Source organism: Harmonia axyridis, chromosome 4, assembly GCF_914767665.1.
Source record: "Harmonia axyridis chromosome 4, icHarAxyr1.1, whole genome shotgun sequence".
Lineage (NCBI taxonomy): Eukaryota > Metazoa > Arthropoda > Insecta > Coleoptera > Coccinellidae > Harmonia > Harmonia axyridis.
The window spans coordinates 680,592-707,361 of NC_059504.1; the positions used below are offsets into that span (position 1 = coordinate 680,592).

At 34.0% G+C, this 26,770-nt stretch overlaps 5 protein-coding genes across 9 annotated transcripts; 2 read left to right on the forward strand and 3 right to left on the reverse strand.

Annotated features, from left to right (window-relative positions):
- The first annotated feature begins 73 nt into the window (after window positions 1–73).
- Window positions 74–7,243, forward strand: LOC123679349 (T-box transcription factor TBX19-like). 2 transcript variants are annotated; one of them, XM_045616914.1, is made up of 7 exons: window positions 74–323; window positions 5,063–5,230; window positions 5,443–5,671; window positions 5,878–6,178; window positions 6,242–6,376; window positions 6,455–6,754; window positions 6,917–7,242. In XM_045616914.1, exons 2-7 carry the CDS (start codon window positions 5,070–5,072, stop codon window positions 7,075–7,077), a joined length of 1,287 nt encoding a protein of 428 aa, XP_045472870.1. In that variant the 5' UTR covers window positions 74–323; window positions 5,063–5,069; the 3' UTR covers window positions 7,078–7,242. The 2 variants fall into 2 exon arrangements, with proteins under 2 accessions (XP_045472870.1, XP_045472871.1); XM_045616915.1 differs by lacking the exon at window positions 74–323 and adding an exon at window positions 4,873–5,007 and having other exon boundaries at window positions 6,917–7,243.
- An 88-nt stretch (window positions 7,244–7,331) lies between these two features.
- LOC123679347 (adenylyl cyclase 78C-like) lies at window positions 7,332–15,630 on the reverse strand. Of its 2 annotated transcripts, XM_045616909.1 has the most exons (24): window positions 15,544–15,630; window positions 14,889–15,038; window positions 14,476–14,645; window positions 14,181–14,379; window positions 13,924–14,111; window positions 13,328–13,529; window positions 13,105–13,254; window positions 12,972–13,051; window positions 12,761–12,910; window positions 12,415–12,551; window positions 12,154–12,324; window positions 11,768–11,942; window positions 11,453–11,710; window positions 11,285–11,385; window positions 10,979–11,226; window positions 10,193–10,760; window positions 9,822–10,056; window positions 9,618–9,744; window positions 9,299–9,426; window positions 8,585–8,851; window positions 8,230–8,419; window positions 8,024–8,174; window positions 7,797–7,965; window positions 7,332–7,740 (listed from the first exon to the last, which is right to left on the reverse strand). In XM_045616909.1, the coding sequence occupies exons 2-24, from the start codon at window positions 15,001–15,003 to the stop codon at window positions 7,465–7,467; spliced, it is 4,455 nt and encodes a 1,484-aa protein (XP_045472865.1). In that variant the 5' UTR covers window positions 15,004–15,038; window positions 15,544–15,630; the 3' UTR covers window positions 7,332–7,464. The 2 variants fall into 2 exon arrangements, with proteins under 2 accessions (XP_045472865.1, XP_045472864.1); XM_045616908.1 differs by lacking the exons at window positions 13,328–13,529; window positions 13,924–14,111; window positions 14,181–14,379; ... (1 more) ...; window positions 14,889–15,038; window positions 15,544–15,630 and having other exon boundaries at window positions 8,227–8,419; window positions 13,105–13,240.
- A 308-nt stretch (window positions 15,631–15,938) lies between these two features.
- On the reverse strand, window positions 15,939–18,655 carry LOC123679351. Of its 2 annotated transcripts, none has more exons than XM_045616918.1 (5): window positions 18,508–18,655; window positions 18,275–18,450; window positions 17,803–18,206; window positions 17,335–17,491; window positions 15,939–17,176 (listed from the first exon to the last, which is right to left on the reverse strand). In XM_045616918.1, exons 2-5 carry the CDS (start codon window positions 18,403–18,405, stop codon window positions 16,942–16,944), a joined length of 927 nt encoding a protein of 308 aa, XP_045472874.1. In that variant the 5' UTR covers window positions 18,406–18,450; window positions 18,508–18,655; the 3' UTR covers window positions 15,939–16,941. The 2 variants fall into 2 exon arrangements, with proteins under 2 accessions (XP_045472874.1, XP_045472875.1); XM_045616919.1 differs by having other exon boundaries at window positions 17,803–18,217.
- Window positions 18,656–18,903: 248 nt separating this feature from the next.
- Window positions 18,904–24,258, reverse strand: LOC123679348 (protein FAM13A). 2 transcript variants are annotated; one of them, XM_045616913.1, is made up of 5 exons: window positions 24,042–24,258; window positions 21,955–22,163; window positions 20,321–21,607; window positions 19,941–20,156; window positions 18,904–19,864 (listed from the first exon to the last, which is right to left on the reverse strand). In XM_045616913.1, the coding sequence occupies exons 3-5, from the start codon at window positions 21,440–21,442 to the stop codon at window positions 19,487–19,489; spliced, it is 1,716 nt and encodes a 571-aa protein (XP_045472869.1). In that variant the 5' UTR covers window positions 21,443–21,607; window positions 21,955–22,163; window positions 24,042–24,258; the 3' UTR covers window positions 18,904–19,486. The 2 variants fall into 2 exon arrangements, with proteins under 2 accessions (XP_045472869.1, XP_045472866.1); XM_045616910.1 differs by having other exon boundaries at window positions 20,321–21,460; window positions 24,042–24,257.
- A 902-nt stretch (window positions 24,259–25,160) lies between these two features.
- On the forward strand, window positions 25,161–26,753 carry LOC123677998 (splicing factor 45). Its single transcript, XM_045614756.1, has 3 exons — window positions 25,161–25,729; window positions 25,812–26,185; window positions 26,247–26,753. Exons 1-3 carry the CDS (start codon window positions 25,252–25,254, stop codon window positions 26,529–26,531), a joined length of 1,137 nt encoding a protein of 378 aa, XP_045470712.1. The 5' UTR covers window positions 25,161–25,251; the 3' UTR covers window positions 26,532–26,753.
- The last annotated feature ends 17 nt before the right edge of the window (window positions 26,754–26,770 follow it).

Genomic DNA, 26,770 nt, shown 5'->3' on the forward strand with positions numbered 1-26,770 from the left:
GCCTAGTGGTCGAACCTAGTCGAGCAGTACCATCATGGTACTCTTATGCACCAATCCAAAAAGGGGGGGCGTGGCCTTTTTGAAAAGCACAGAGTGTGCACCACAAGAAGAAAGAGTTGAATGTTTCTAATGTGAGCTGTTCACAAATTAGTGCGAAATATAAACAGGAATGAAGCGTCGATTACGAGTTTGTGGTTAGTGTCCAATAAGGTTATTGATTTACATTTTTGGTTTGTTATTTGATCATCTATTAGAGACTGGTCAGTGTTTTTGACATGCAAGTGTGATTTTTGTCTTTGGATACATGTAAAGGAGGCATAAAGGTGAGTGGTACTCTAGTACGTATCTGGAACAATATTGCACGCAGTTGATGATCTTACATAGGATCGATATCGGTTATTTATTAGGTACCTACTACGCAAAATTACTCTATAGAAAGATACATTCCAAAATAATACACTTAGGATCTTGTGACAACGATAATTCACTCATCAAAACTTACTTTTGAGTCAAAATGGTCACTTCGAAGTAGTATTTTGTGTTGAGAAAGGATAAAAAGTCTGCCGGAGTCATATCGAGGAGATACGGTAGTTGTTCGGAATATTTGTTGAGTTCTTGACAAGAAAATCATATCCTGATGCTTTCCTAAGTGAATGTCTTCTTTGAATCTATAAAGTTATCGCCAGGCAGACAGAAATAGGTACTAAACTACAGTTTCATAAAAAAATTACAGATTATCAACAATAATTATACGCTTTTGTACTATTCAGCTTTCTGAATAACATACCTACTGCTTGTTGATCAAAAGCATATGTGAATCATTTTACCTTAGACTTATTATGAGTCTATGGATTTTACCGACGGCTACATTATACCAACCAAAAATTTAAAAAAATCTATATATTTAATGACAAAACTACCTAGACATAGTAAATAAGATTGTAGACCACCTAGCTAGAACATCATGTATTATAGGTATTCATTAATATTATTAATTAATTGAAACTGATATAGCTGAAATACCCGATTTTATTGAAATTTATCTTGAATTTCAGTATTGGAAAATTAGTTTTTTTCAATCGGGGAAACTAATGATGGGATGGTGCAAAAAAAGCTTTAAGCATTTCGAAAGTTTAAACCCGAATGCCAGACAATAATTGTCCTTAATCTATTCAATATAAATACTTAAAGTTCTTGATACATAAGGAAGTTTTTAAAGTGCACCTAAGAATCTAAATTTGGCAGTCTGTCTTACCTCCGCTTGTCCAAAATATATTTCAAATAGCACAAACAATAAGAAACACTCCAGAATAATATTCATAATCAAATTCCAGATTTCTTATTTTACCTCTCACTAATTTTGTTCTCTGCACTTTGGAAATATCTGAATGCAAGAGAATGCGTCATCGATTGAGCAATAAGAAATACTAATAGTCCTTAAAGGGAACCTTGTGGAAGCCCAGATTTTGAATAGGGCTGATCTAAATTATCTGGAACGAGCTGAATTCGATCGTAAATGTGGTAGGAGTAATTCTAGATAAGAAATAGATTGCTATCAACCCTATCAAATGCTTCAATGAAATCAAATATCTGTTTATCATGTTTTAACTTTTCACTCGGTTCAGTAGAACCAAGACAACGTACGGTCTTCACCTAGTCTAACGGTAAAAATTCCTTCAGCTGTCTTGATTATATAGCACCTAGACTGATGATCATAAAACTCCATTGTGATTCTTGAATTGACGACTTGAAAGTGATAAGAATGATGTCCCAGAAAAATTTGATTGACAATATAACTTCGAAACTTTGTTATTCAATAAAATTACATTAATTGCTAGTCAACACAAGGTAAAAATGTCTGAATAATTGGACAAGGCATAAATTACAATGCAGAAAAAGTTGCCACTAGAACTCTCGTACCTGTATACCTACTAAAAATAGACAAAAAACTCTTCTATAAACACTTCCTATTCAAGATACCTGTAACCGACGGATGCTGTAAATGATGAAGGGTCATAAATGAATTGTGGAACTCTGCTACCCTAAAATCAAAGGATCCACGCAAAATAAAACTTTGTTATCCGTTTATATTATGCTAATAATAGAGCTGTCAGAAGAAAAAAATTAGTTACTTCATCTTAGTTTCTTTTACTTTTTGGCGAAAAGTACCTGGTATTTCAGTTATTTTTCAAGACAAACTGAATCTTGTATCTTGAGAAAGCATATAGCATACCAAATATATCTTAAATATCATCTTGCAAACTAAATACATTCAAAAAATAACTTTGGCAGCTCTTACTAACAATAGAAAAAATTACCACACAACGATCGCATTTTATTTATGCAAATCTATAGAAAAAGAATAGGTAGATCATATAATATCATAATAAATCTAATAATAATAACTTTCACACTAAACCATGCTTGAGTTTGTAGGAACCTCAATGTTGTTCACAAAATTTTCATTCGAGTTTCGAGATGTTGTTATCTTCTGAAACTAATAGTCACTAAATTGATTCAAAAGACTATAAAAATAAGAATACTCAGCAACTGAGCTACCACGTATCTCGTATCCCAGTAATTGAACATCGTTGACATTGTTGATGAGAATATAGTCTTATCAATTATCTGAGCAAATTATTTCAACAGTTTGAAAGTTTTAAGACTTAGATATATTTTATTATTTTTTTACAATCTAAACATTCCATCCAATGTTTAGATGAAGTTCAATAGACTGATGGTAGCTTCGTATTCTGATTTGTATGATCTTGTATGAACTTAATCAGTAACACAAATAAGAATTCCTTGGACGAAAGTTACCTCAGAGTCCATCGAATATTCGAAATGCATATTTCAAATATGAAAAAACAACGACCAAATGAATTGATTCAACACTCTGAAGGTGTCCTTCACTTAAAGATCCTCCAAGTCAGGTACAAACAACGCCCATAGCGTAGGAAAATCATTATGAAACGGCCAATGTAAGCGACTCTAAGTAATGCCAGTGTCAATAAATGATTTGTGGTCACATCTATCGTGCGTTCATATCAAATCGAGGTCAACATGGTTCTGGACCTTTCGAAGCAGGTCTTTACTATCTTCATTTTTCATTGTTATGGTGAAATTTGTATGAAAGTATTCAAAACTTTGTTCACTAGTTTCATGAATGATTTTTTTGTACAGAATATGCAATTTAGTTTAGGATCGGAAGACCGCCAGATGTTAATCATTTCCTGACCAAAAAAAAAATGATATTCAGTTCTAACAGTAAAGATTGACGCTTACTAGAATCGACTGCACAACAATATCAGACTTCCAGGGCTATCTGGCCCATCTATCATCTATCAACAATACAATTTTCTCTTTGGAGAAATTCTTAGGCCCTCCGAATTCAAAGCGTCAATCGATACTCAAATTCTCTACAAGATCAGCACGAATCAATGTAGAGAATTTGAGCGTCAGCTAGTGCACCTCTTCTTTTTGTCTTATCTATGATATTTACTTAGACGTGAAGAGAAGAGTAACGTCAGTTGACACTCGAATTCTCAACAAAACAAGTACAAGTCAAAATAGAGAATGTGAGCGTCAGCTAATGCTTCTCTTCTCTTTGTCTCATCGTTGATATTTACTTGGTCGACGTGAAAAGAAGAGAAGCGTCAGTTGACACTCGAGTCAACGTAGATAATTTGAACGTCAACTGACGCTCCTATTCTCTTTCCATCGCTTGATAGTTGATGTTTACTTAAATGGCGCAAAGAGAAGAGAAGCATCAGTTGACTCTCGATTTCTCTACATTGGCTCGTAGTTGCCATGTAGAAAATTCGAGTATCAACTTACGCTTATCTTCTCTTCAAGTCTCCTGATTGTTGAGTTCACTTAGGCTGATGAAAAGAAGAGAATTGTCTATTGACGCTGTTATTCTCTACAGACAAATACGATAATATTGATCCAATCCAATGACATTTAATTTCTGTTATATAAGAGAGCCTTAACTTTTGACGTTTGATATTCCCTATTCCGATCTGTTTTAGAGTACTGATCCGAAGCTTAGAAACTTGTACGAGACAGGAGAACCGCTTGTTTTCACCTCATTAATTATCCTTCAGTAAAATATTTGAAAGAAATCATATTTACCTTCATGATGCGATTCGAATGAACATTTATTTCTACCCGTATAAACAGATTTACACGAATGATTTACGAGATTAACTCAACCAATTAATACATAGGTGCGATGAGCGAATATTTCGAAATGGAATAAGTTACATCGATTTATTGAATGATTCCTGGCATAATATACCATAATCTACCAATGCAGTACAGGGAATCTATCATTTGGGAAGTCCACTGTAAAAAATTTACGAAAATCTTTTTGTTTTAAGTTAGTACAACTGTGTCCTATACTCAAGCGAAGTTAGCTCTTCAGTTTGTTCACAGAGTTTTATTTTAACAGTTTATCTCAAATGTGTTACGCGATTTTCACAATTGATTCGATATTTGATCGAAAATGTTCAATGAATGAAAATATTTGGAAGAAATATAGTATAGCAAGTTTGTTTCTAACTTGAATTGTCATAAACATGTTTTATCGCAATGAAATAATTAATGAAACAACACCTGAATCCCAGAGAACTACTTTTATATCAACACTACATTTCTGTAGACAATCCTTAATTAGTTGTCTTTATTTCTTTTGAGGTATTTCATTTTCGAAATTATAGGTATTATTGAAATTTTAAATTCCACTGTCCGTCGGAAGTATTATCTATACTACGACATATGTAGAAGTAGATATTTTTCTATTATTATTTATTTAAATTAACGTGTCTCGAAAACTATGGCCATTGAACTCATAGAGATGATTAAATAACATTAAAAAAAATTTTGTAATAAAACATAGTTTTATTATTTTTATTTAAACAACTGACATTTTATATGAGTGATAAAATGGAAAGAACATACAATTATTCTACAATAAATAAACTTTAACTGAATATATTTACAACAGTTGGTATATAATACAATTTTATTTGCTCTGACTTGTTTTTTCTGATTTTTTTAGGTTTTCGATGGCACAACATATATTATCAGCTGTAGAATTAGAATTATCACCTACAAAAGTAAAAGGAGATCTAACGGAAAAAGACCTTTCAGTGAGTTTAGAAGACAAGGATTTATGGTTGAGATTTCGATGTTTCACTAATGAAATGATAGTGACAAAAAATGGAAGGTAATAACTCATTTATTACTGGAATTGATTGCTATAGGTTCATATCTCATAGTTGGAAATTAGTTATATTTTCTGAATGAAAATCTATAAATACATCGTAATGGTTCAAAATAGTCCTACTTTTTTTGATACAAAACTTGTTTGAGATCAAAACAAATTAAATAAAGTAATCTTCAAAATCTAATTGAAGATACCTTCAATTCACCTTTCAGAAGAATGTTTCCAGTGGTCAAAATTTCCACTTCAGGCTTAGACCCCAATGCAATGTACACAGTGCTTTTGGAGTTCGTTCAGATGGACTCTCACAGATGGAAATATGTAAATGGAGAATGGGTACCTGGTGGTAAAGCTGAAGTGGCCCCTCCAAATGCCATTTACATACATCCTGAATCTCCTAATTTTGGAGCACATTGGATGAAGGAGTCTATAAGCTTTGCCAAAGTGAGTTAATGTCTTTTAAACTATAAGAACCATTAAAAAATCTTTAACGCTCTGTATATCGGTATCGCATTTGCATATTAGAAAAGCTGGTTCCACGAAGAGGCTATCACAAGTTGCAAGAACCAATTATTGAACTAAAAATCTTATCATCCCATTTTCCTGAATTCAGCTTTAGCATCAATTGAAAATAGCCCCATATGTTCTAGGTGAAATTGACTAACAAATCTAACGGCAATGGTCAGATAATGTTGAATTCCTTACACAAATACGAACCCAGGGTGCACTTAGTCAAAGTGGGGACAGAACCAAGAAGAGTATTAACATTTCCATTCCCAGAAACCCAGTTCATAGCTGTAACAGCTTATCAAAATGAAGAGGTGACCTCGTTGAAAATCAAATATAATCCTTTCGCGAAAGCTTTCTTAGATGCTAAAGATCGACCAGATGTTCCATATAGCCAGAAGGAATACACTAACAGTTACACTTCGGAACAAAATCAATATCCGTGTGAGTATGTTCGAAATTATAATAATCAATATCAAAACGATTATAATATTTTTTTCTTTTTAGATGGATCTTGGATTCTGCAGCATCAACCCATATATTCAACAGTATCTTCCCCTTCAATTGGAAAGAGGTCCCATCGAATATCACCATATCCTATGCAGAAACAGAGATCTTCTTCAAACTCACCATCACCAACAGGTATTACAATAATAGAGCAAAGAGCATTTCAATGCTACACACATTTTCAACACATTCTGACCATTGCAATGATTCCAGAGTACACTCCACCAGAACACATACAGAGTTGCTCATTCAACAACATGAATTCCTACTCAAGCTGGTCGCCTCTTTCGCCACAACCTACAACAACCATAGTTGGACCTTCTTTGAACTGTTGGTCGATACCATCATCGCCTCCCTATACGATGAGAGGATATCAACATACACCCTTAGCTAACCTGGCAAATGTGTCATATCCAACGTATTTCAATCAAGAGCCTTCCTGTATGCATCACCAGAACCCGGAATATGGCAACATTTCTCTTGTGAACAGTGACGTCACCTACACACAACTAGGTGAGTAGATGCGTGTTTCTAGCTAACTAGAGCACTGACACATTCGTTTCTGGTCAGCTTGGAAAGCATTTTAATATGAATTAAATCATTTGAAATTGTCGATAAGAACATCGGAATGATACTAGAAATCTGTGGTTCACCAACACATATTATATTTTGCAGATAGTGGAAATACAGTAGCATTTCAAAACGACCTTTTGGAGAAAACAGAATATGAAGCATCTGCAGTACAGAACCCTGCGGAATCCTCAGAATCAAGCACCAGTACAACTCCTGTTACACATGAGTGGATGAGTCATAGACAATACGAAAATAAGTTATAGTGAATTGTAAATAAAGTGATGAGATTTCTTGAGTCGAATATTTCGCAGTAAAAACTTCATTTTTTTGCTGAAGCGTGGGGTGCTCTTGTGAAGTTTTTACTGAGATATCTGCTGAACTAATCAGCATGGCAACTCAAGTTATATGTAAATATAATACATGTCTTTGTGGACTGGTTCCAAAGTGAAGATAATAAAGCTTTGGAATAAGAGGATCATTTTGAAGAAGGGTGCAATAAATCCTAAAGAATATTAGCTTTGCTTTTTATTGAAACAGTTCAGCTTGACAACCTTGTATGGCAGTAATGAAATACCTATATGGCACTTCTCTTAAAAACAAATCTGAATAACAGAGAATAACATTGAAATATCAATTCATTGATCTTGATTTCAAATACCTTCCCTATCATTGAAATCGACCTTTTTCCTCGGTTCTTGGAGAAATGTTGAACTCCTCTTTATTCGGTTCATTAACATAGGCTTCAGTGAGTGTACAGGAGCAATAGGACTTTTAGATTTGTAAGTCTTCAATGATTCTTCATCTAGCGTTTCTCTTGGTTCTTTTGTGAAAGAAGATTTATTACTGAGGCTTGAAGAATCCTGAATGATAGGGATTGTTAATCTTTTTGCTTCGGTAGAGGAAGAACGGTCTACTTTAGTTGATACCTTGAATATCATAGAGATGTTGTTTGTTTGTTGGAGTATGAATAAATATAACTTACTATTCTCCCAGCAACTTCTAAAAACGGTGATCTACTCACAGGAGTTAGCTGAGCAGATTGTGAACCTCCATCTCTATTATTTGAATTTACATCGTCAATACCAGAAAAAGCTCTTTTATTTCCAGAAGTAACACCTAAAGTACCGAATCGTCTGGTAATTGGTGTTGACCTGAAAATTAATTATTGAAAACGTTACGTTCTAGAATAAGATATGTTTGGATATTTACTTTTCAGGGATTTTTTTCTGATTAGTTCGTGTGGTGTTCCTTCTAACTGGAAATCCGGAAGTCCTACTGGAGATTCTCATGGAGCTGGAAATCGAGATTTTCTTCTCACGATTTCTAGGAACCAATTTGACTTTTCCACTCCCAATTCCAGCTGGAAAATTTGCAAATTGATGCTTATCCTAACAGGAAATTCGTTTACTCACAACTGTTGTTATTTTGCTTCTTCTTCATGGCATACACCACAGCTGTCAGGCTATTGTGATGGCTGGGTTGCCTCTGGAAAATCGGTGGTTTTCCTATTTGTCTACCGTTTACAAAATAGGTTTCCATAAAGCCTTTGCCTTTCACTTCTATGACGCCTCTTCTTCTTACGTCGTAACCTCGAACAGCTAGAATCTGAGAAACTGTAAGCTGAGATTCTAGTTCTGTTGTTAACAAGGAAAATAGATCATATTTAACGAAGGCTTCTTCGTTTCTTGTCTTTATTTTTAAGAAATATCAAAGAATCTTTATTCAAATGATTTATACAATAATATTTATCTTGAACTAGTGAAAACATACCTGTGCTGTATGTTTTGGCACCTGTATATGCCCTACGAGTCCAGTAGAGTCCATTCGCGAAGCTTCATTGACAGTATTACCCCAAATGTCAAACACAGGCTTTCTTGCACCTATGACACCGCATACAAGTGGTCCACATGAGATGCCAATCCTGAGGCCAAAGTTGTTAAAGGAATCCTGATTGATCTCTTGTAGTTTGAGGCGAAGGAGAAGAGCAAAATCAACGAGGGCACACAGGTGGTCAACGTTATCAAAATGATTATTACTCTGCAATCAGAAATAACGAAACAAAAATAAAAACGAATAGAAAGAACACAACTCAAACAGTCACTTGACAGGAAAGTAGAGAACTCTCGTTGAAACTGTAAACTCAATCTGATGAAATTTGAGAGATTAAAATTCCTTCCGAAATCTTTACTTTAGAAACTTAGACAAGGAAACAGCTGAGCACATATAGTGCAAAATGGCACACATCTTGTCAAGCCTGTTCTAAATCCTTAGGAAGTAATAAGTAAAACTCCCAGTAGCAATTATGGTAGAAGATCCCCTTGGAAATTGATGAGCAAGGTACACAACAAAACATCAAACTGATAGAAGTTTTGAGAGTATGCTCTTTAGCTATTCAACCCTTACATTGAATATAAAGCTGCACTCCGCAGATTTTGTTGTTGGAATCTTCTTCAACAACCATAATAAGATATCATTCATACTTACTTCCCTCTTGACTTGATCTTGTGTTGGATTCAGACCAGAAGCAGCCATATATGTCGCCGTTGGACTAACTGTTTTGATTTTTTCAATTGAGTTGAATCTCTCTTCGTCCAAAAGTTCATCGAAATCGGCTACAAAGCAATGGATAAAGTTTTAGTCGAAAACAATGAGTGAAAATTCACATAAAGAGAAAATCTTAAAGTACACACTCTCCTGTCCTGGCCATCCAGTAGTAAACAACGAAAAAAAGTTTTTAGATTCTTACACTAACATTCTTCCATACTGAAATATGCTTTTCTTTCATTTCGCATTTGAAACTTACCTACTATTTCGTTTAATAGTCTTATACACTCAACACCCTTGTTAACGTCTTCAGAATAGAAATCTGTGAAATTCGGGATGCTTGCGAACATAACTCCTACTTCGTCCCTGTATTGAGAATATAGTTCCTGAAAAATCAATTATTTCGATTTATAATATAACACAGAGCACCAAAATGTCTTTAGTTCTGTGTGATTTCCCTTACATCGCTATTCCTATCCATGCTCAAGAAATGATGAGCAACGTGGGTAGGAAGAATATTCTTCAGAAGCTGCGTATTGTTATGTCTAGTCTCCAACATGTCATGAAGTTCCATTTCAGCCTGTTGCTTCCATAAAAAGTCCAATCTCGAAGAAACCTCGACAAGTCTTGCGTGATACGCAACCATCAGGAAAAAAACAACCAGTAGGATCAACATCTGGGATGTGAGAGGTACACATCTAAAAAAAAAAATTGAATCTATCTGGTAATAAATACAAGGAGCTTATGTAAGTTATCGTTAAAGACTAGGGACAATTCAAAGCAAAAAAATTTATAGAAACCGGAGAAATATAGCAATACATGATTTCTACTCACGTTTTTTCTGATGATTTTCTGAATACGTCGTAGAAAACTAAAATACACGTAGAGTACACACTAACCATCACAAAGGCCAAAATTAGTTTGACCATATAGTACAACTTCAGAGCTGCAGCCAAAGCAATCAGACACAAAACCCAAGTGAAAATCATGTACTCCATTGAGTCATCTTCTTCGCAAGTCCGTCTAGGAAAATCAGACGTTATCAAGTCCTCATCAGTATCATTTTGAGATAAATTTGCTTCCAGAATATCCCTTTTTATTCTCAATCTACCCTGGATACTCAAGTTTTTTTGTTCATCAAATTTTACGTCTCGGAGACTTTTCAATGAATCCAGCTTTGCTTGTATCTCAAGTAGAGTCTCTACTGATTTATCTGTAAGGGAACGCAGGTAGTCTGCTTTTGAGATTATTTCATTCAATGTGTTTTCAGCGGTACTTTTATTACTGTTGTATTGGATGTTTATGATGTCGTTTACGTTCAATGATACGTTCAGTGAAACCTGTTGAGGTTTCCTTGGTGATGCATTCAGAATAGCAGGAGTAGATCGTACCTTTTCTGAAACTGAATATAAAAATTCTGAGTGTATAAATTAAGGGTCATAATATGTAGAATTGGTGAAGTTGTCCACCAGAAGTTGGAATCTATAACCTACGTAACTGTTCCAAAGGATATTCAATCTCACAACTTCCATAGGCTATCCTTGTGTGATTTATGTTACCCCATCTACTTTAATTCACTTTTGGCAGTTAGTGGAATAAAATTAAAGACAGAATACTCACCATTGTCCATAAATACAGGATCAAGATGACAGGGATCCTCTCTAATGAGTGTAATAGAGCTAGTAATTGCCATTAAGACAATAACCCCACATATAAGACAAGTCCTACAGGTCCTGTTGTGAACGAAAGTCTTTGAGATATGCTGTAAATATTCAGGAAACTGTTCAAACTCTTCCGCCATAACTATCACGAAGGTAGCTATGAGAATGGTTGAGGTGAAGAAGAACCCAATGGGTATGTAGTATTCTCTAAAAAACAATTTGGATTAACTAATGGATGGCTGAAAATGGATGTAAAAGAACTCACTTCGGTTTGAAGATTATCAGCTGACATGCAACTATGAAAATCCAAATTATGAGGCAACACAGCATGTTTGACTTGAACATATCTTCCCTCATTTGACAGAGCTGAAAAAGGAAACGTATATTCAATTTTTCCTTAGAAAAATGAATTAGATAATAATTTTCAACATACCTTCTTTTCCATGTTTTTATCTTTGAATCTCAACGTCCAAGGATTCACGTTGGCACTCCTCATCCTTTTATTACTTTCAATTTCGATACTATGGTCCAGTATATCATCAACTCCTTGCTCTGATTCGAAGTTTTTTGTAATAGACTTTCTCCGTTCGTTAAAATTCGTATTACTGCTGACATTGTATCTTCCTTTTGAGTGTAACTCATTGAGGGACTCTAGATCATCGTCCAAATTTCCAGAAAGAGGATGTCGAAGCTGAAAGGGAGCCAAATCAAGAGGATATGGCGATTGTTTGATGAAATTCATACTTACATTTTCGAAAGGAATTTCTGGCGTCCAATCAGTTGTGTTTTCTTCATCTGAAGCACTACTCAGATGAATAATACTGTCAACTCTTTCTCTCGATGCTGGAACACTTGATGAGGGGCCCTCTGAATGACAAGAATCGAAAGAACCCAAAACGTAGCGCTTAGTATCGGAGCAAAATCTGAAACAATTATTGTGAAGCGTTTTCAAATCAATGTAGGCTCTGTAGCCAAGCAATTTATTAGTGGTGCACGCTAACAAAGTACCCCTTCACCCTGGCTATCCAGAAGTCAACAACGACGTATGGCTTTATTATTTGATGTAGTTATTGAAAGTAGTAAGTAGTGCAATGGATTTCATTTGACATATGGAGAAATTACATATATATTTACCTAGGTATTGAAGCAAACCTTCTCCGTATTTTGTTGGGCTCAACTTGTTTTATTAAATATGTAGTAACATTACGATTTTTCAGGTAGCTATCTCTTTCAGCGCCATTACCAGGTTCCACTTCATACGCACCATTCAGCCATTTCAAGGTAGTTTCAGATATATGTACGCGGCTGAAAATTTAATAAACATTCTACAGAATTACAGTTGCGTCATTACGATTAACGCTCAACCTTTATTCGTATATTTGGATTCCCACTTACTCTTCTTTCCCGCCTGCTTCCATATGATTGGCTAGGTGGACGTCAGATGACCAAATATCAAACTGCCATTTTCTCAGTCCCAACACACCACAAAGAACAGAACCAGAATGAATACCGATTCTCATTTTCAAATCTACCTGTAATTGAAAACTATTTTAACAATTCCCTTAATTCTAAGGCAAGATTGAAGGTTTTAATATGCCTTTTCAACAATTAGAACTTGAGCCCTTAATGCGTTCAAGGTTCGTCTTAGGTGGAAGTCACTTTGCGGTCGAACGTATTACAAGGTCAAGCGTATATGAAATTAAGAAGATGTATGTATGAGAATGATTGAATTTATTATTACCTGAGTTGAATCCCTTACATCCTTGATTGCCTTGATCATGTGTAATCCCATTTCTACGCTACAGTGTGCATGATCAGATCGCAGTTCCGGCAATCCAGAAACACAATAGTAGCAATCACCCAGCAGTTTGATTCTTAAACAGTGGTTTTCCTGTTGAAAATAAGCACATTTTACTTCATCGAGGAGTTATTTGAGATGAAACTTTACTCACATCGGCTAATCGATCAAATCTTGCGAACAGATCGTTCAGTACCCTCACCAATTCGCAAGCTGTACATTTGCTCGCCAAAGCTAGAAAAAAATTGCAAAAATCATGTGAAAATTTGTGTCTTTATCTTACCCACCAGTGAAACCTTTGATATCCGAAAACAAAATGCTGACGTTTTCGTATCGATGTATGTAGATCCTATGAAATTGGATGGGTTGAAATAAGCCACCCTTTTCCTCGATTTCTATGTCTCTTATCATTTCTTTGGCAACGAAGTCGGGCAAAACTGAAAAAAATGTCCCAGAAGTTTGTTTCTACTGAAAAAAAAATATTGCTCTGAAAAATTGATTTTGACTCACCGGAAAGTAGTAGTTTTTCTTGTTTTTCGTTCTCATATTGTGTTCTATAACGAGTGCCCATAGATCGATGTGTTTCAAGGAAAGCTTTTCTTTGATTTCTATCCGTTAAATATTTTGTGTACATTCCAGCCAAATTCACTGCTATATACAGAGTAGCATTTGCACAAATTCGTCGGATTTTTCCTTCTGTGTCTATGTGTTTCTGAAAGTTTGAACGATGACTTTGTTTTCTACCATTATTTATCCAATTGTTGACATAATCACATAATCATTGAATGGTGATTTGAAACGAGGTTTTATTACTAGTCAATTAAATAATGATTTAAAACAAAGTTTCTAATTCTATTTGAATAAATAGTGAAATAAAACAAAGTTTATATCGCTATTTATTTAAATAGTGAAATAAAACAATTCATCCAACAGTATAGTTATAAAAACTTAGTTTTTTATCACTATTTACTGAAATTGGGATTCAAAATATGTTTCCAAAACTTTTTAATCAGATAGTGACATAAAACCTGAACTTGATATAAATTCAATTTTCGTTTTATAGCAAAATTGTGATTTTAAATTAAATAAATTAGGTGATGTATTACACATTCATTGACTGCTTCAAACATCTCCATCGCTACTATTATCAGGTGACCTACTGCTGAGAGGAAACCTGCGATCATACACCATCTCAAAGGCAACGGCAACATTGCATATAGCACGAAAATTATGAATAAACAGTACCAAACTAGTTCTAATTTCCTCTCAAATCCTATACCTCTGCCAATAAAACCTAAATAAAGAAAAAACCATATTACGATCTCCAATCAATTCTAATTCACCAACTGTGACTTTTACTCACTTTGCATCGTTAATAAAAGCCACGTGGTCATGGCAGCCCAATGAAGATAATTATTCGCGAAACATTTCCACCATCCTAGAACACAAATGGCAATATTGACGGACATAGAGCATACTGACCATACGATGTGATCCGACTGAAGAACCACAGTCTCATCTCCTTCTGGTACCAATGAAACCCATAAAAGACTGAGCACCACCTCAAAAATATGGATATTGTAACAATAACTCTTGAATTGCCATTAAACTCTCGAAAATACACGAAAGATAATTAAAATTTCATTTTTGGTACTTACTTTCAACATGAAATCAACAATATTAACTATTATAAGAGCTTTTTGTCTCTGTCTATGTGAATATCTGAGGTAAGCCAATTCAAGTTTTTTGCAATGAAAACTATTGGTCAGAGATGGCCAATAGATTCCCTTGTACATCAAACCTCTCTTGAACACGGTTGTGAAATCCGCTGAAATGTTAAACAAATTATTTTTTTGCACCAACTATTTCCAACGTATGAGCAAAAAGCAGTTACTTTAGGTTTGGCTAGGGCAGGCAAAAAAACAGTGAGAAGCGATAGGCAGGAGCAGAGGGACAAAAAGGACCGGACAATACCCAGCTGAACCAAGGATGTGAGGAAGCTGATTAGTAGATTCAGATTAAGCAAGTGAGTTTTACATTACATTGAAACTGTGAAATTCCTAAATCGTACCTTGGTATATCTTGGTGATATAGTCTTCTCCTTCAAATGCAAGATCTGTCTCAAAACAGTTGTTGTAAAGATCAAGAAGTTCATCCTTGTTTCTCATAGAATATCCCTTTTCCATCGTGAATAATGGCTTCTTAGAATGTCCGAGAGACTCTTAAAAAAAGTCAGTAGGTTATATATATTGAAAGAGCACGTCATTTTGGTGTGTGCCTTTTCAAAAGATAATACTCATTTAAATTATTAAATAGGAAGAACCAAAGTTGTACTTATATGCAACCCAAAATACCTTTTATAAATTAAGGAATCAGTGAAGAATTCAGGAAAATATAATAAGACTTTCTTATAATTTTTGGCAAATTTCTAACAACAAATATCACAATTATTTCACGTGATCGAATACATTCCTAGGAAAATATCATAGTTCACATTTTGATGCACATGAAATAAAATTCGCTTTGAGCTATCAGCTTAAAATTTGGTACAAATACAATCGTTCGCTATACCATATTGTTCATCCCAGATATTAATGTCGACCTATGAACATTTAAAACTACATAATATCTTTTGAAACTAACAAACTGTTCTGCTCAGTATTCATTTTTAAAGAGTGTTTGAATGCTTTTCCTTCTTATTTCTAACAAAATAACTAATGACTCACCCCCTTATTTGTAGGGAGAATATTTTTTCAAAACAACATCAAGTCTTTTCTAATAAACACTCACAAAAACACATCTCTTAATTCCCCACTCTAAAACTCTGAATTAATAAGAACTGAGTGAATCTACTCATCTACCAGATAATATCATATCTGATAAATTGGACTTATATTTGCATGTCTGATAAATTCATTGATTTTTCAAAGAGAATCCACCCTGAATTCATTAACAGTGAACTGAGATTTTCAGTTCATTATAAGGATGAATTAGTTGGGAAAATACAACGATTCATTTATTTTTTATGAAAAAATACTCTGCCAATCGATATGGCAGTATGGTTCCTTGTACTCCACTCCAATATCATATTCGGGGTATTAAGAGAAAAAATACACCAAAATATCAAAAATAGTATTTAATAACCAAGAATAAATATTTCATTCGTACAATTTTTGGTATTAGAGATATTTGAAATTCTAAAATTAAAAAACAATGAAATCTTAAATACTAACAAAAATAGAAAAAGTTACAGGATGTATTCCCTTCTGGGTGAACCAGCTCTATTAGTCAGATCAATTGAAATGATTTCTTTCATTAATATAATGATAACGAGTTAAATTTTATAAATAAATAGATAGATCACATAGGTGACACTTATGTTCCGAAAAATATTTACCGCTCTTGGCAAATTCCTTATTACTAATATTTCAAGAAGGATTGAGTAAATACAATATTGAATTGTTTTGAAGAGCCTATAATACAGATATTTCAAAATCGAAGGTATAATACATATATTTGAATTCTAACAATTAAAAAACAATGTATATCTTGAAAAATAACAAAAATAGAAAAAGATACAAAATGTAGTCACTTCTAGCTGAACCCCCTGTATTATTCAGATCACTCGAAATGATTTCTTTTATGATTATAATGATAACAAGTTACATTTTATAAATAAATATATAGATTACATAGGTGACACTTATGCCCCGAAAAATATTTATGGCCCTGGGCTAATTCCTAATTACTAATATTTCAAGAAGGATTGAGAAAATATAATATTGAATTGTTTAGAAGGGCCGAGAATACAGAAATAACAAAATCTCAGATATAGTTCAGATATTTGAAACTCTAACAATTAAAAAACAATGATTATCTTGAAAACTAACAAGAATAGTGAAGATACAAATTTTAGTCACTTCTGGGTAAACCCCCTGTATTATTCAGATTACTTGAAATGATTTATTTTGTTATCATAATAATAACGAGTAACATTTTATAAATAAATAAATAGACCACATAGGTGACACTTATGTTCCGAAGAATATTCACAGCCCTTGGCAATTTCCTGAATTTCAAGAAGTATTTCTTTATTTATTTCTTGTCTATGAACTCATTTATTTTCAGGATGGAAACAATTTTTCAACAATGTCCTCATGTTCAATCTTCTCACTTACAGTATTCTCTTCATCAGTTCTGTACTGATCTGTAAATTGTTCAACAAAGTCCTCATTTTCCATCTTCACTCTTACATTCTTCTCCTCTTCCGGTGTGTATGCGTCTATACATTGTTCAACAATATTCTCATCTTCAATCTTCACTCTTACAATATTCTCTTCATCAATTTTGTACTGGATACTAGAACACATTTGAAGAAATCATTCAAAAATACTGCATTTTATTGTAATTGATATTTCAGTAGACAAAAAGAGAAATAATCATTGTTTTTCATACTCCAAGATCGAATAAAACTGATCTTACTTATAATCAGATATGAATCTATGAAAAATACTCACTTATAGTTATCTGATGATTCCCCTTCCTCATATTTATAAGACTCAGGCTCAACTATTGTGCTGTTCGAATAATAATCCTTTGGTCTCTCAGTAGAGAGTAAATTGAGAAGAGATTCAGATTCGTTTTCCATTTTCGAAATTAGCTTGTTCAAATTTCCTGCAAAGGAAAAAAATCATACCTTAATTAACACAAACTCAAAAATTTAGAATATAAAATCCATGATATGATTGTCACTTCAGTTTCAGAGTTATGAACACTGAACATTTTATTTTGGATTTCAGAATTTGACAATTCCAAACCAAAAGCAATATAATACTTGATGAATTGAGATATTAGATTATTATCTAATATCTCATATATATCTCATATATAAATCTCAATATAAAGAGAAATTAAAAAACAATTTTTTTTCAATTTGTATTATTACTTTCTAAACCTGAGTGAAAAAAGTTTTGCAATAAACAAACCTAAATTGAACTGGGAATGTATTTCAACACCAGGAATTTCTTGCTTTATAAAATCTTCATTTTCTTGATTATTTCCACCTGAGTCATGATTTACTTGATACCCTTCTAAAGATGTAGGGTATAACTCAGAAGAAACACTTCCATGTTCCTCGTATGGAGCTTTGAAAGATGGAACACTTGGACTTATTACTTGCTGAGATTCATTATTCATTGACTGTTGCATTTGACTATTACGTGAAATTAATTCTTCATAGTTTGTATAATTTCGATAATTAGTTTCATTCTCAATTTCAATTGATGATGAATCTTCTGCGGACGATATAATTGTGTCAAGTTCAGCACAATTCCTTTTTAATTTCAGTTTATCTCTATATCTCTTGGCTCGTTCAGCATTTTTTTTCTTTCTGGAAAATTACTATAATTTTATTGTTGAGAACAAAAATATAATTGTTTCTTATACTTTTATTCGTACCTGGCAAGATCCAATGCTTCATTTTGTTGTAATTTTTCTTTTTGTCTCTGCCGAAATTCTTTTTGATATTGAGCGTTTGTTTTCGGTATTTTTTTTGGAGTATGAAGTTGTTTTTGGATTTTTTTTCTCATTCGATATTCCTTCTGACGCTGGCATAGGATTTTGAGGTGGCCCCTCTGTAATTATTGTAAATCATAAAAAATTCTATTGTATTATATGGTTTATCAATTTACCTTCCTGATTTCACATTATTTATACTTGCTGCAGTTTCTATTTCTCGACTTACCTCCATTGTAATAATTATAAAATATAAATCATGTATAAATAAAAATTTAAATGATATTTACATTATAAACAATACAAATCAGTCCCCTTTACAAGTCCTTTAAATATAAACAATAAATAAGGTTATACCATAGATTACTGGTCTCTCAGATATAGAATATCATAGAATATCCTTTTCTAACGAGTAACGAGCTGTCAATGGACTGTCATACGTGGAAGGTTGAAAGGAAACTTTGATCCGTTTAAAATACATAATAATATTATTAATAATTATTATATTAATACGTAAAACACAAGCCTAAGTAATATGGGAAAAACACGGTAAAATAAGAATTTCAAAGAACACACCAAGAATTTCTGTTTTTATTATTGCACATCAGTATCTTTATTAGCACATTTATGAGTGGAACAAAAAACATAATAAAGCTATTACAAAATCATAAAAATAGTGATAGGTAACATTTATTCTGGGTTCTATACGAAAATTTGTTATTTGAATTTTCATGCTATTACTGTAGTTCACACAAAGTTTTTCTTTAAATTGTCAACACTTCATATTAGAATGGATTGAGTCGTCAACAATATTAAAGCATATTTTACAAAATCGTATTTGTAACAGTATAGAAAAAACTCTTCGGCGAGCACATCCACATTTAGTTAGAACTCATTTATTATTTTTGAAACATTTATTTTAATTTAACACTTCTCATCTAAGGTTTTGAATAGAAGAGAATGAGCAGTATTTTATTCCAATCTGAGATGTATCTATAACGACACCCTCAGAAAGACTAATAATAATTTTTTTATTACATCAATTTTTCGCCGAAAACTTCATTTCGAGCTACATAATAAACATCTACTTCGTATCTACATAATAAAATCACCAACTTCCGTGTTTTCAACAATTACAAATACAAACTAAAAATATTAATTCTGCTTGGAAATCAAAGCATCCAAAAGTTTAATCTTGGATTTCACTGTCTTATAGTTTTTATAGAGTTGTTGGATCTGTTGCTTGTCTTCTTTTTGTACCATTTTTCCAGTTTTCTGTTGAACTGACAATTCGTATTCTTTTATTGTTCTTCTCAAGACTTTCTTCTCTTCTGTTGCCAGTTTCATCTGATGCCGAAGTTCTTCCTGGTCCATTGCATGCAAGTTTTCATTGATGGAAACATCTGTGTCGCTGTCTGTTGCCGTGATTGAAGTCTTTTCGGTTACTGTTTCTGATGACTTTGAAGATTCAACGGCAAAATGAACTGTTTCGTCTTCGTGAATTGTTTCAAGATCATTAGAAACTGACGTCCCCTGGAATTTTTTTTTTATATCAACAGGGCTCTAAACTATAGAGTGGAAAAACTAAAACAAAGAATTACTGACTCACCATCGATGCTTTAGCAACAAGTCTCTTCAGGGTCCTGTATCTATCATACAGAGGACGCACAAGATCACGATCATCTTTGTCAACTGGCCTTCCAAACATATTTTCCAAATGTAGGAGAGCTTTCTGGACAGCCACTTTCTCCTCAGACAATTGTTCCTGTGACATATCTTCTATTTTACAGTTTCTACTGGAGTTCTCTCTCTTCGATTCCAATTTCTGGAAAATAAGTATTCAGAAATGAACAATCTGGAAGGGGTAGAAACTGGATGCTTAGAGACAATCCATTCTTTTAGGCGCAGTTGGAAGGTGCCTTCCAGGAAACTACTATTCCAACTGTACCCAAAATTGAGCAGAATGCTGGAAATATTCATCACACTCACCATTTCAATCTCTGTCATAACCACCTGAAGACTCTTCTCCTTAGCATCAGCAGACTTTTCGTCATGAAAAGATTTGATGCCAGACTCCTGAAGGAACTTGTACTCCTTCTTCAACTTGGTCAACTCCATATAATGCTTCTTTATACCTCCTTCGTTCAGCTTGTCCAAATAGTTTGGCTTGAACCCGTGTTTCAAATGGAAGTCACTCTCAAATTTTTTTATCTTTTTCTTGAGCGCACCCATCTGCTTGCTTATCTTCTGCAACTTCTCCTCGATAGGGTTGATGACTTTCCTGCCGTTGTTGTAGACGCAGATGTCCGGATCTAGGTATATACAGTGTGTGGCTATAATGGAATTCCTAGGCGATGACAACAAACGATTTGGTACAATTGAGAGACTTGGAGAGAGATCGTTGTTCATTCGATTAGAACACGATGGAAGAGGTTCGGAATCGTCGACCTGCTGGTGAAGCGTTGACAGATCAAAAGAAGCTGATGAAGCAGCCCTGTGTGGACTGGGAGATCTTTCTTTCTTCACCTTGGAAACCTCGATGTGTTCGTTTATCTGGATATTGACTTTGGAAGATTCGTGACTATGTTTATCATCTACTTTGTACCTTGTTTTGGTGAAACTTTTACCCTTGGGTCTTTTCGAGAAAGACTTTTTGCACTTTAAGGTTAGAGGCTTGGCAAATCTCTCATGTGACCTGCGTTTCTCATGCTCGCACTCATCAACAACTGAAGAATTGGTTTCTGTAGCCTCGAATTTGTTTTTCGAAGACTGGTTCCTCTTGTTTTTCATGTTTTGTATGTGTAAATCTTCGCTGCTAGACACTCGTCGTATGATGCTATCCTTTTCTGAATGCCTTCTTGAATGTGGCCTCTCCTCAGAGTTTGACCTGATTACTTTCCTTTCTTGACACAAAGAACTTATGCTTTCTTGCCTTTCCTTCCTTTTCCTCGCTTTACAAGCAACTTTAGCTTCCTCGGTTGTGGTGATTTGTTCATTTCTGTTCAACCAAGAATGCAACAGTATACTTTTTGCCTTCAGTTTCTTGTCTTTCTGTTCTTTCTTCGCAAACGGTTCTTTCTTGGTTTCTTCTTTCTTAACGGGACCTTTCATTTTGCATCGTATTTTACACTGAAAACATATCGGAAAATTAGAATATTGTCGATGGTATAATTCAAGAAATTAGTTGTTTAGTTTAGGTATTTATTTACGACTTGAAGAGAAAGCTAACAAGATCTCTTCTACCCGGAACATCCTGAGGTAAACAACGGTTCCTTGCTGTGAAAGAACAGAGAAAAAATGAGGAATAACCATTAAAAATTAGGTCGAACAAAATTGTCAAAAATACCTACTCTTAAACTATTCATCTCAGATAGTTTTACGTATTAAAGATACATTTTTAGTTGCAAAATAAAGTTTTTCCTGAAAAGTATCTGAGATAGGTACAAGTTACTTTTCACTAAAAATTAAAAGTAAGTAAGTTACAGTAACTTAGATACTTTAAAGTAGCTAAGATAATAATTTCTTTTTTAATTTTCTACTTACAAGAAAAACTATGAGAAAAAATAATTATAGAATAATGTTTTAAATTCCTTTATATGGACCCAACAAAAAAAAACACTTACCAACAGTTCTAGAGCAAAGGTTACGAGGCAGTTGAATGGAAAAAAACGGAAGGAAATGTTGAAAGCGATTATTTCATATCTCTGTCCCGACACATCCTAACTATGGCTGCTTCAGGAAGTGTGTTGTGACCAGCCTCAATTTCAGCATGAAAGTGTCAGTTCAACTCCCTTTCTGTAGGAAGGGTGATTGAAGTTAATTTCCTTCTTTCCTGTAAACAAAAAAAAAGGTTTGAATTTTATTTCGAAAATAATGGTTCTGTGCGGAATACGTATCGCGCACTACGTCCATTTTATTTTGTTTAGCGATGAAGCGCACTTCTGGTTGAATGGCTACATCAACAAACAAAACTGCCGCATTTGGAGTGAAGCTAATCTTCAAGTGTATGTCGAAACACCGTTACATCCAGAAAAACTGACTGTTTGGTGCGCTTTATGGGCTGCTGAAATCATTGGTCCGTACTTCTTCAAAAACGATGATGGCCAGAACGTTACAGTCAATGGTGATCGGTATAGAGCCATGATTACTAACTTTTTCATTTCTGAACAACCATGATGTCCAGGAGCTGTGGTTCCAACAAGACGGCGCAACATGTCACACAGCTCGTGCCACAATCGATTTATTGAAAGACACGTTTGGTGACCGCCTAATTTCACGTTTTGGACCTGTGAATTGGCCTCCAAGATCTTATGATTTAACACCGCTAGACTACTTTCTGTGGGGCTATGTAAAGTCATTGGTCTATGTTGAATGTTGAAAAAAGTCATCGAAAATTGGACGTCCAGATTGGACTACATCCGAGCCAGCCGTGGCGGTCATATGCCAGAAATCATATTTAAAATGTAATGCCACAAGATTATCTTGCGGATAAATAAAATTCATGTCAATCGAATAATCCATCGTTGTTTTATTGCAATTTAAAGTTCTATAGCTCTAAAAAAAACACCCTTTAGGATAGCTTGTGAAGGATTCTCCAATAGGAATGATACGATTCTGAAATGGTTATAATGGCAAAAGTGTGTGTTATTTTTTTTAAATTTCTTAGCTCATTTGTGTTCAGTAGCTATACTTCACAATCATGGAAACATACAACGTTTAGAAATTTTAAAATTGTTTCATCAAAATCAGTGCTCATTTGTGACTACTAAGAAAAATTCAAGAAGAATTCATGGACGAAATTATTCAGTTGAATCTACTCACTATTTGTCGTATTGTAGAGCAATTTGAAAATGATGCTACTTAAGTGATTGGAAATGATATAAATGATGAAATTGAATACACATATCGCTATGGTAATACCTAAATCATCATTTTATGGCAAACTTACAGCGTTGATAGTACATAAAAATCATTAAATGATTTTTTGTTACAAAAATAGTAACAGCATATTCGCCTTAAAAGGAAATATTGAACCATCAGCATAGAATTTGCAGCGACCTTGAATTCTGCACATTCCAAAACGTAAACTGATAAAATTCCAGGAGTGAAAATTGTTTTCGTTACTTCGTTGAATGTTTATTATCCAAAATTATCAAAGAAAAAAATAGAAAACATTCCAAAAACAACAGGCATCAAAATATTTGTTGACCAAGTTATTAAATCGGTTCAAAACTGACTACCGAGGTCAACAATATAAAAATCGATTAAAATGAACAGAATGGGAGTATGCCACAATCCGTATAAATTTGTATATCCAACTTAGAGGATTTTTTATTAACTAATACTTATTAAGGATTTATTCTCAATTAAATAATAATAATTTTAATAAATCATTTTTTATTCCGGACTCTCAATCAACAAGAAGATGGTATTAACCATACCATCAATAATATCATGTGCGTTGATATTTATTGTTTGCAATTTAAGAATTACCTAAGTCTGTGGGGAACTGAAGCCATAACCTAGTGCAACATCGCAAGAACAATGACCCCAACTACAAAAGACAGAAATAGAACCGTGTTGAAATCGGATTCTCCTTCATCCCATTCGTGTGATCACCAAGCGTTGCCCAACTGACCATACCCGGTGCAAAACCAACAAAAAAAAAACGCGCATTCTTCGTATATTTATAGCAAAACTCGAAACGTACCTTCTCATTTGAAATTCCTGGCAGTTATCACAAAAAATTCAGCAGGATATTTGGAAAAACACGTATACAGACACCTCTTCAAAACCGATCGATAACCATGTTAATTGTTTTCAACAAAACACGACGTAGAAGCGTAGGAAATCGAGTTGGCTGTGGCAAAGCGCAAGTTCCCTTCGATCCTTGTTTTCCAACAGGAAGGAGTAGAAGGAAGAAGGAAGAGAGAGCCATCTGGAATGACAACGCAGTTCCATCAGACTGTGTATATAGGACGCAAGTGCATAAATGAAACAAGGTCGTCTTATTATATCCCAACAAGGAATAGATTGAAAAGGGGCCAAGACCCTCCCGGAAACCATGAGGTACTCCATGTGTATAAATACCCACAACAATTCATCCGATTTATTATAGTAAGATCTGCTTAATTGAGAGATAACGACAACAAAAATTTATTAATCTTGAACATTCGTTCATCCATTCTCCAAATGATTTTCAAATTTCATTTCGATTGTATGGATCATTTTCCAAAAATTGAGAAAAAGAAGTATGGGTTTTGTTCATTTTCAAACGGCTTTCAAACCTAGCCTGAAAGTATCAAATCTCTAGCACATTGTCGTATCCACGAATGCCGAACGGATGGTATCGATGTCAACCTCGAATTCTTCGTCGATTGAGACAGAAAATTCGAAAAGAACAGATGAAATGTTATCCACCTGAAAAAAGTATTCAAAACGCAACAAAATACGCATCTAGAAGTGTTCAGAACATAATAAACTTTCGAATTAAATTAAACTACTTATATATCAGGAAAAAATCAAATATAATACCAATTAAAACACAACAGAAACAAGAACAAATTTAGAAAATAAATCAGTAATCGATTTCTGTGATACATACAAATTCAATAATAACTGTACAAAAGTAAATACTTTCCCAACGAAGATTTCACATTAACAAACGGTGAAAAGCCTTCTGAAAACACCAGTGGCGATTTTAAACTTTAAAAGGGTAAAACAGATTCACAAGGCCATTAATTACTCCTTTATTTTGGAAAACTTTATTCCTAGAACTTCATTCTATGGTAATCACAGAGAAATATTGCCGTATAAGAAAATAACCTCAAAAAATAACCCAAACAAAACAACTGTCAATAATATTGGTTTAATTTGAAGTAATTTCTGTTTTGCCAAATATTATACTTTAGGAGCACAAAATGTCTTTGTACCACGATTTAGATATAAAGGGTAGACCGGCGGAAAACGTTTCTGGCTGGTCTTCTGGAATCAAGCTTCTGCAAAGTCAGTTGCAATTAAAAAAAGCCACTGTAGCACAACCCAAAAGAGACCAACAACGAAAAGTAAGCCTGGCTCCTGTAATAGATTTGAAATCTAAACGAAATGAAGAGGATATGTTTCACCCCATGTTATCCAAACCTAAAAAGGAAACTGTAACGCCTGGAAATGCTTTTCGAGAATATGATTGGAATTGTGTTGACGAGTATGATCCATTGTGGCCAAATGAATATGAAAAGATCGTGAAAGAGATGAGGGACAGTAGGGAAAGAGATAATGATAAAGATGAAAAGAGGAGAGAAAAGAAAAGAAAGAGTAGATTCAATGATGTTCAAGAGGAAACGCCAATTATTTCTACTCCTCAAATGATTCAACCACCTGTAGCTAGTGGCTTTGCGGGTAAAGAAAAACTTTATACAACTAACATTAATTATCTGCAATTTTGCCAATATTCTCAATTTATCGTTCAATTTTTTTCCAGGTCGGTGGGAAGAAGAGGAAGAAAAAGAACCCATCAAAAAAGCAAGGCCATCAGGTGGTGCTGCAATAGCTCCACCTCCAAGTTTACAAGAACCATCAGAAATAGCACCAATCTTTCCTAATAAACCACTTAATCTAGTACCCGCAGCAGGTGGTTCAATAGCTGCTAAAATAATGGCAAAATATGGATTTAAAGAAGGACAAGGACTTGGTAAACAAGAACAGGGTATGGTTAGTGCATTGCAAGTAGAGAAGACGTCTAAAAGGGGGGGTAGGATAATACATGAAAAAGAATTACAATTGCAAATGGAAGCTGAAAAAGAGGAGGATGGTATAAATTTGAACATTACTGATATGATGAAGAACCCAAGCAAGGTAATGCACATATCATTATTTTTTAATACATGCTGAATTTAGAAAAACAATGATGTTGTAGATTGTTCTGCTGAAGAATATGGTTGGTCCTGGTGAAGTAGACGATGACCTTGAACCCGAAGTAAAAGAAGAATGCAACGTAAAGTATGGGGAAGTCGGTAGTGTGGTAATTCATGAGATACAACATGAAAATCCCGAAGAAGCTGTAAGGATATTTGTTGAGTTCAGAAGAATCGAAAGTGCTATCAAAGCTGTTGTTGATCTGAACGGTAGATTTTTCGGTGGTAGAATGGTTAAAGCTTCATTTTATGATACAGAAAAATTTGACAATTTAGAGTTGATATAGAGTTAAGGGTTGAACAATATTGTTGAAATGAGAGTAAATTAGAAATCACAAAAATATGTTCACTTTTGTTAACTGATTTTTCACTGACCATTATCTTTGATTGATGATATCCTGTGTTCTACCCTTTAAGATATCTTTAAATTGTACAGTTTTTAGCAACATTTGATGTATGCACACCTGTATCTAATTTTGAAACTGAAATATATTTTTATTTGTTTTTAATTTTTCTTTTAGTTTTA

Coding starts and splice junctions, on each gene's coding strand:
- LOC123679349 (XM_045616914.1), top strand. CDS start 5,070: ATGGCACAACATATATTATCAGCTGTAGAATTAGAATTATCACCTACA. Junction 5,231..5,442: donor ATAGTGACAAAAAATGGAAG/GTAATAACTCAT, acceptor TTCACCTTTCAG/AAGAATGTTTCCAGTGGTCA. Junction 6,179..6,241: donor GGAACAAAATCAATATCCGT/GTGAGTATGTTC, acceptor TTTTCTTTTTAG/ATGGATCTTGGATTCTGCAG.
- LOC123679347 (XM_045616909.1), bottom strand. CDS start 15,003: ATGGAAAAGGGATATTCTATGAGAAACAAGGATGAACTTCTTGATCTT. Junction 11,943..12,153: donor AGGTTTGCTTCAATACCTAG/GTAAATATATAT, acceptor TAATTGTTTCAG/ATTTTGCTCCGATACTAAGC. Junction 8,175..8,229: donor GAAGAAGCAAAATAACAACA/GTTGTGAGTAAA, acceptor CAAATTTTCCAG/CTGGAATTGGGAGTGGAAAA.
- LOC123679351 (XM_045616918.1), bottom strand. CDS start 18,405: ATGAGAAAAAAAATCCAAAAACAACTTCATACTCCAAAAAAAATACCG. Junction 17,492..17,802: donor ACATTCCCAGTTCAATTTAG/GTTTGTTTATTG, acceptor TTTCCTTTGCAG/GAAATTTGAACAAGCTAATT. Junction 17,177..17,334: donor GAATCATCAGATAACTATAA/GTGAGTATTTTT, acceptor AATGTGTTCTAG/TATCCAGTACAAAATTGATG.
- LOC123679348 (XM_045616913.1), bottom strand. CDS start 21,442: ATGAAAGGTCCCGTTAAGAAAGAAGAAACCAAGAAAGAACCGTTTGCG. Junction 20,157..20,320: donor TTATGACAGAGATTGAAATG/GTGAGTGTGATG, acceptor CTTATTTTCCAG/AAATTGGAATCGAAGAGAGA. Junction 19,865..19,940: donor TTGTTGCTAAAGCATCGATG/GTGAGTCAGTAA, acceptor AAAAAATTCCAG/GGGACGTCAGTTTCTAATGA.
- LOC123677998 (XM_045614756.1), top strand. CDS start 25,252: ATGTCTTTGTACCACGATTTAGATATAAAGGGTAGACCGGCGGAAAAC. Junction 25,730..25,811: donor TGTAGCTAGTGGCTTTGCGG/GTAAAGAAAAAC, acceptor ATTTTTTTCCAG/GTCGGTGGGAAGAAGAGGAA. Junction 26,186..26,246: donor TGATGAAGAACCCAAGCAAG/GTAATGCACATA, acceptor ATGATGTTGTAG/ATTGTTCTGCTGAAGAATAT.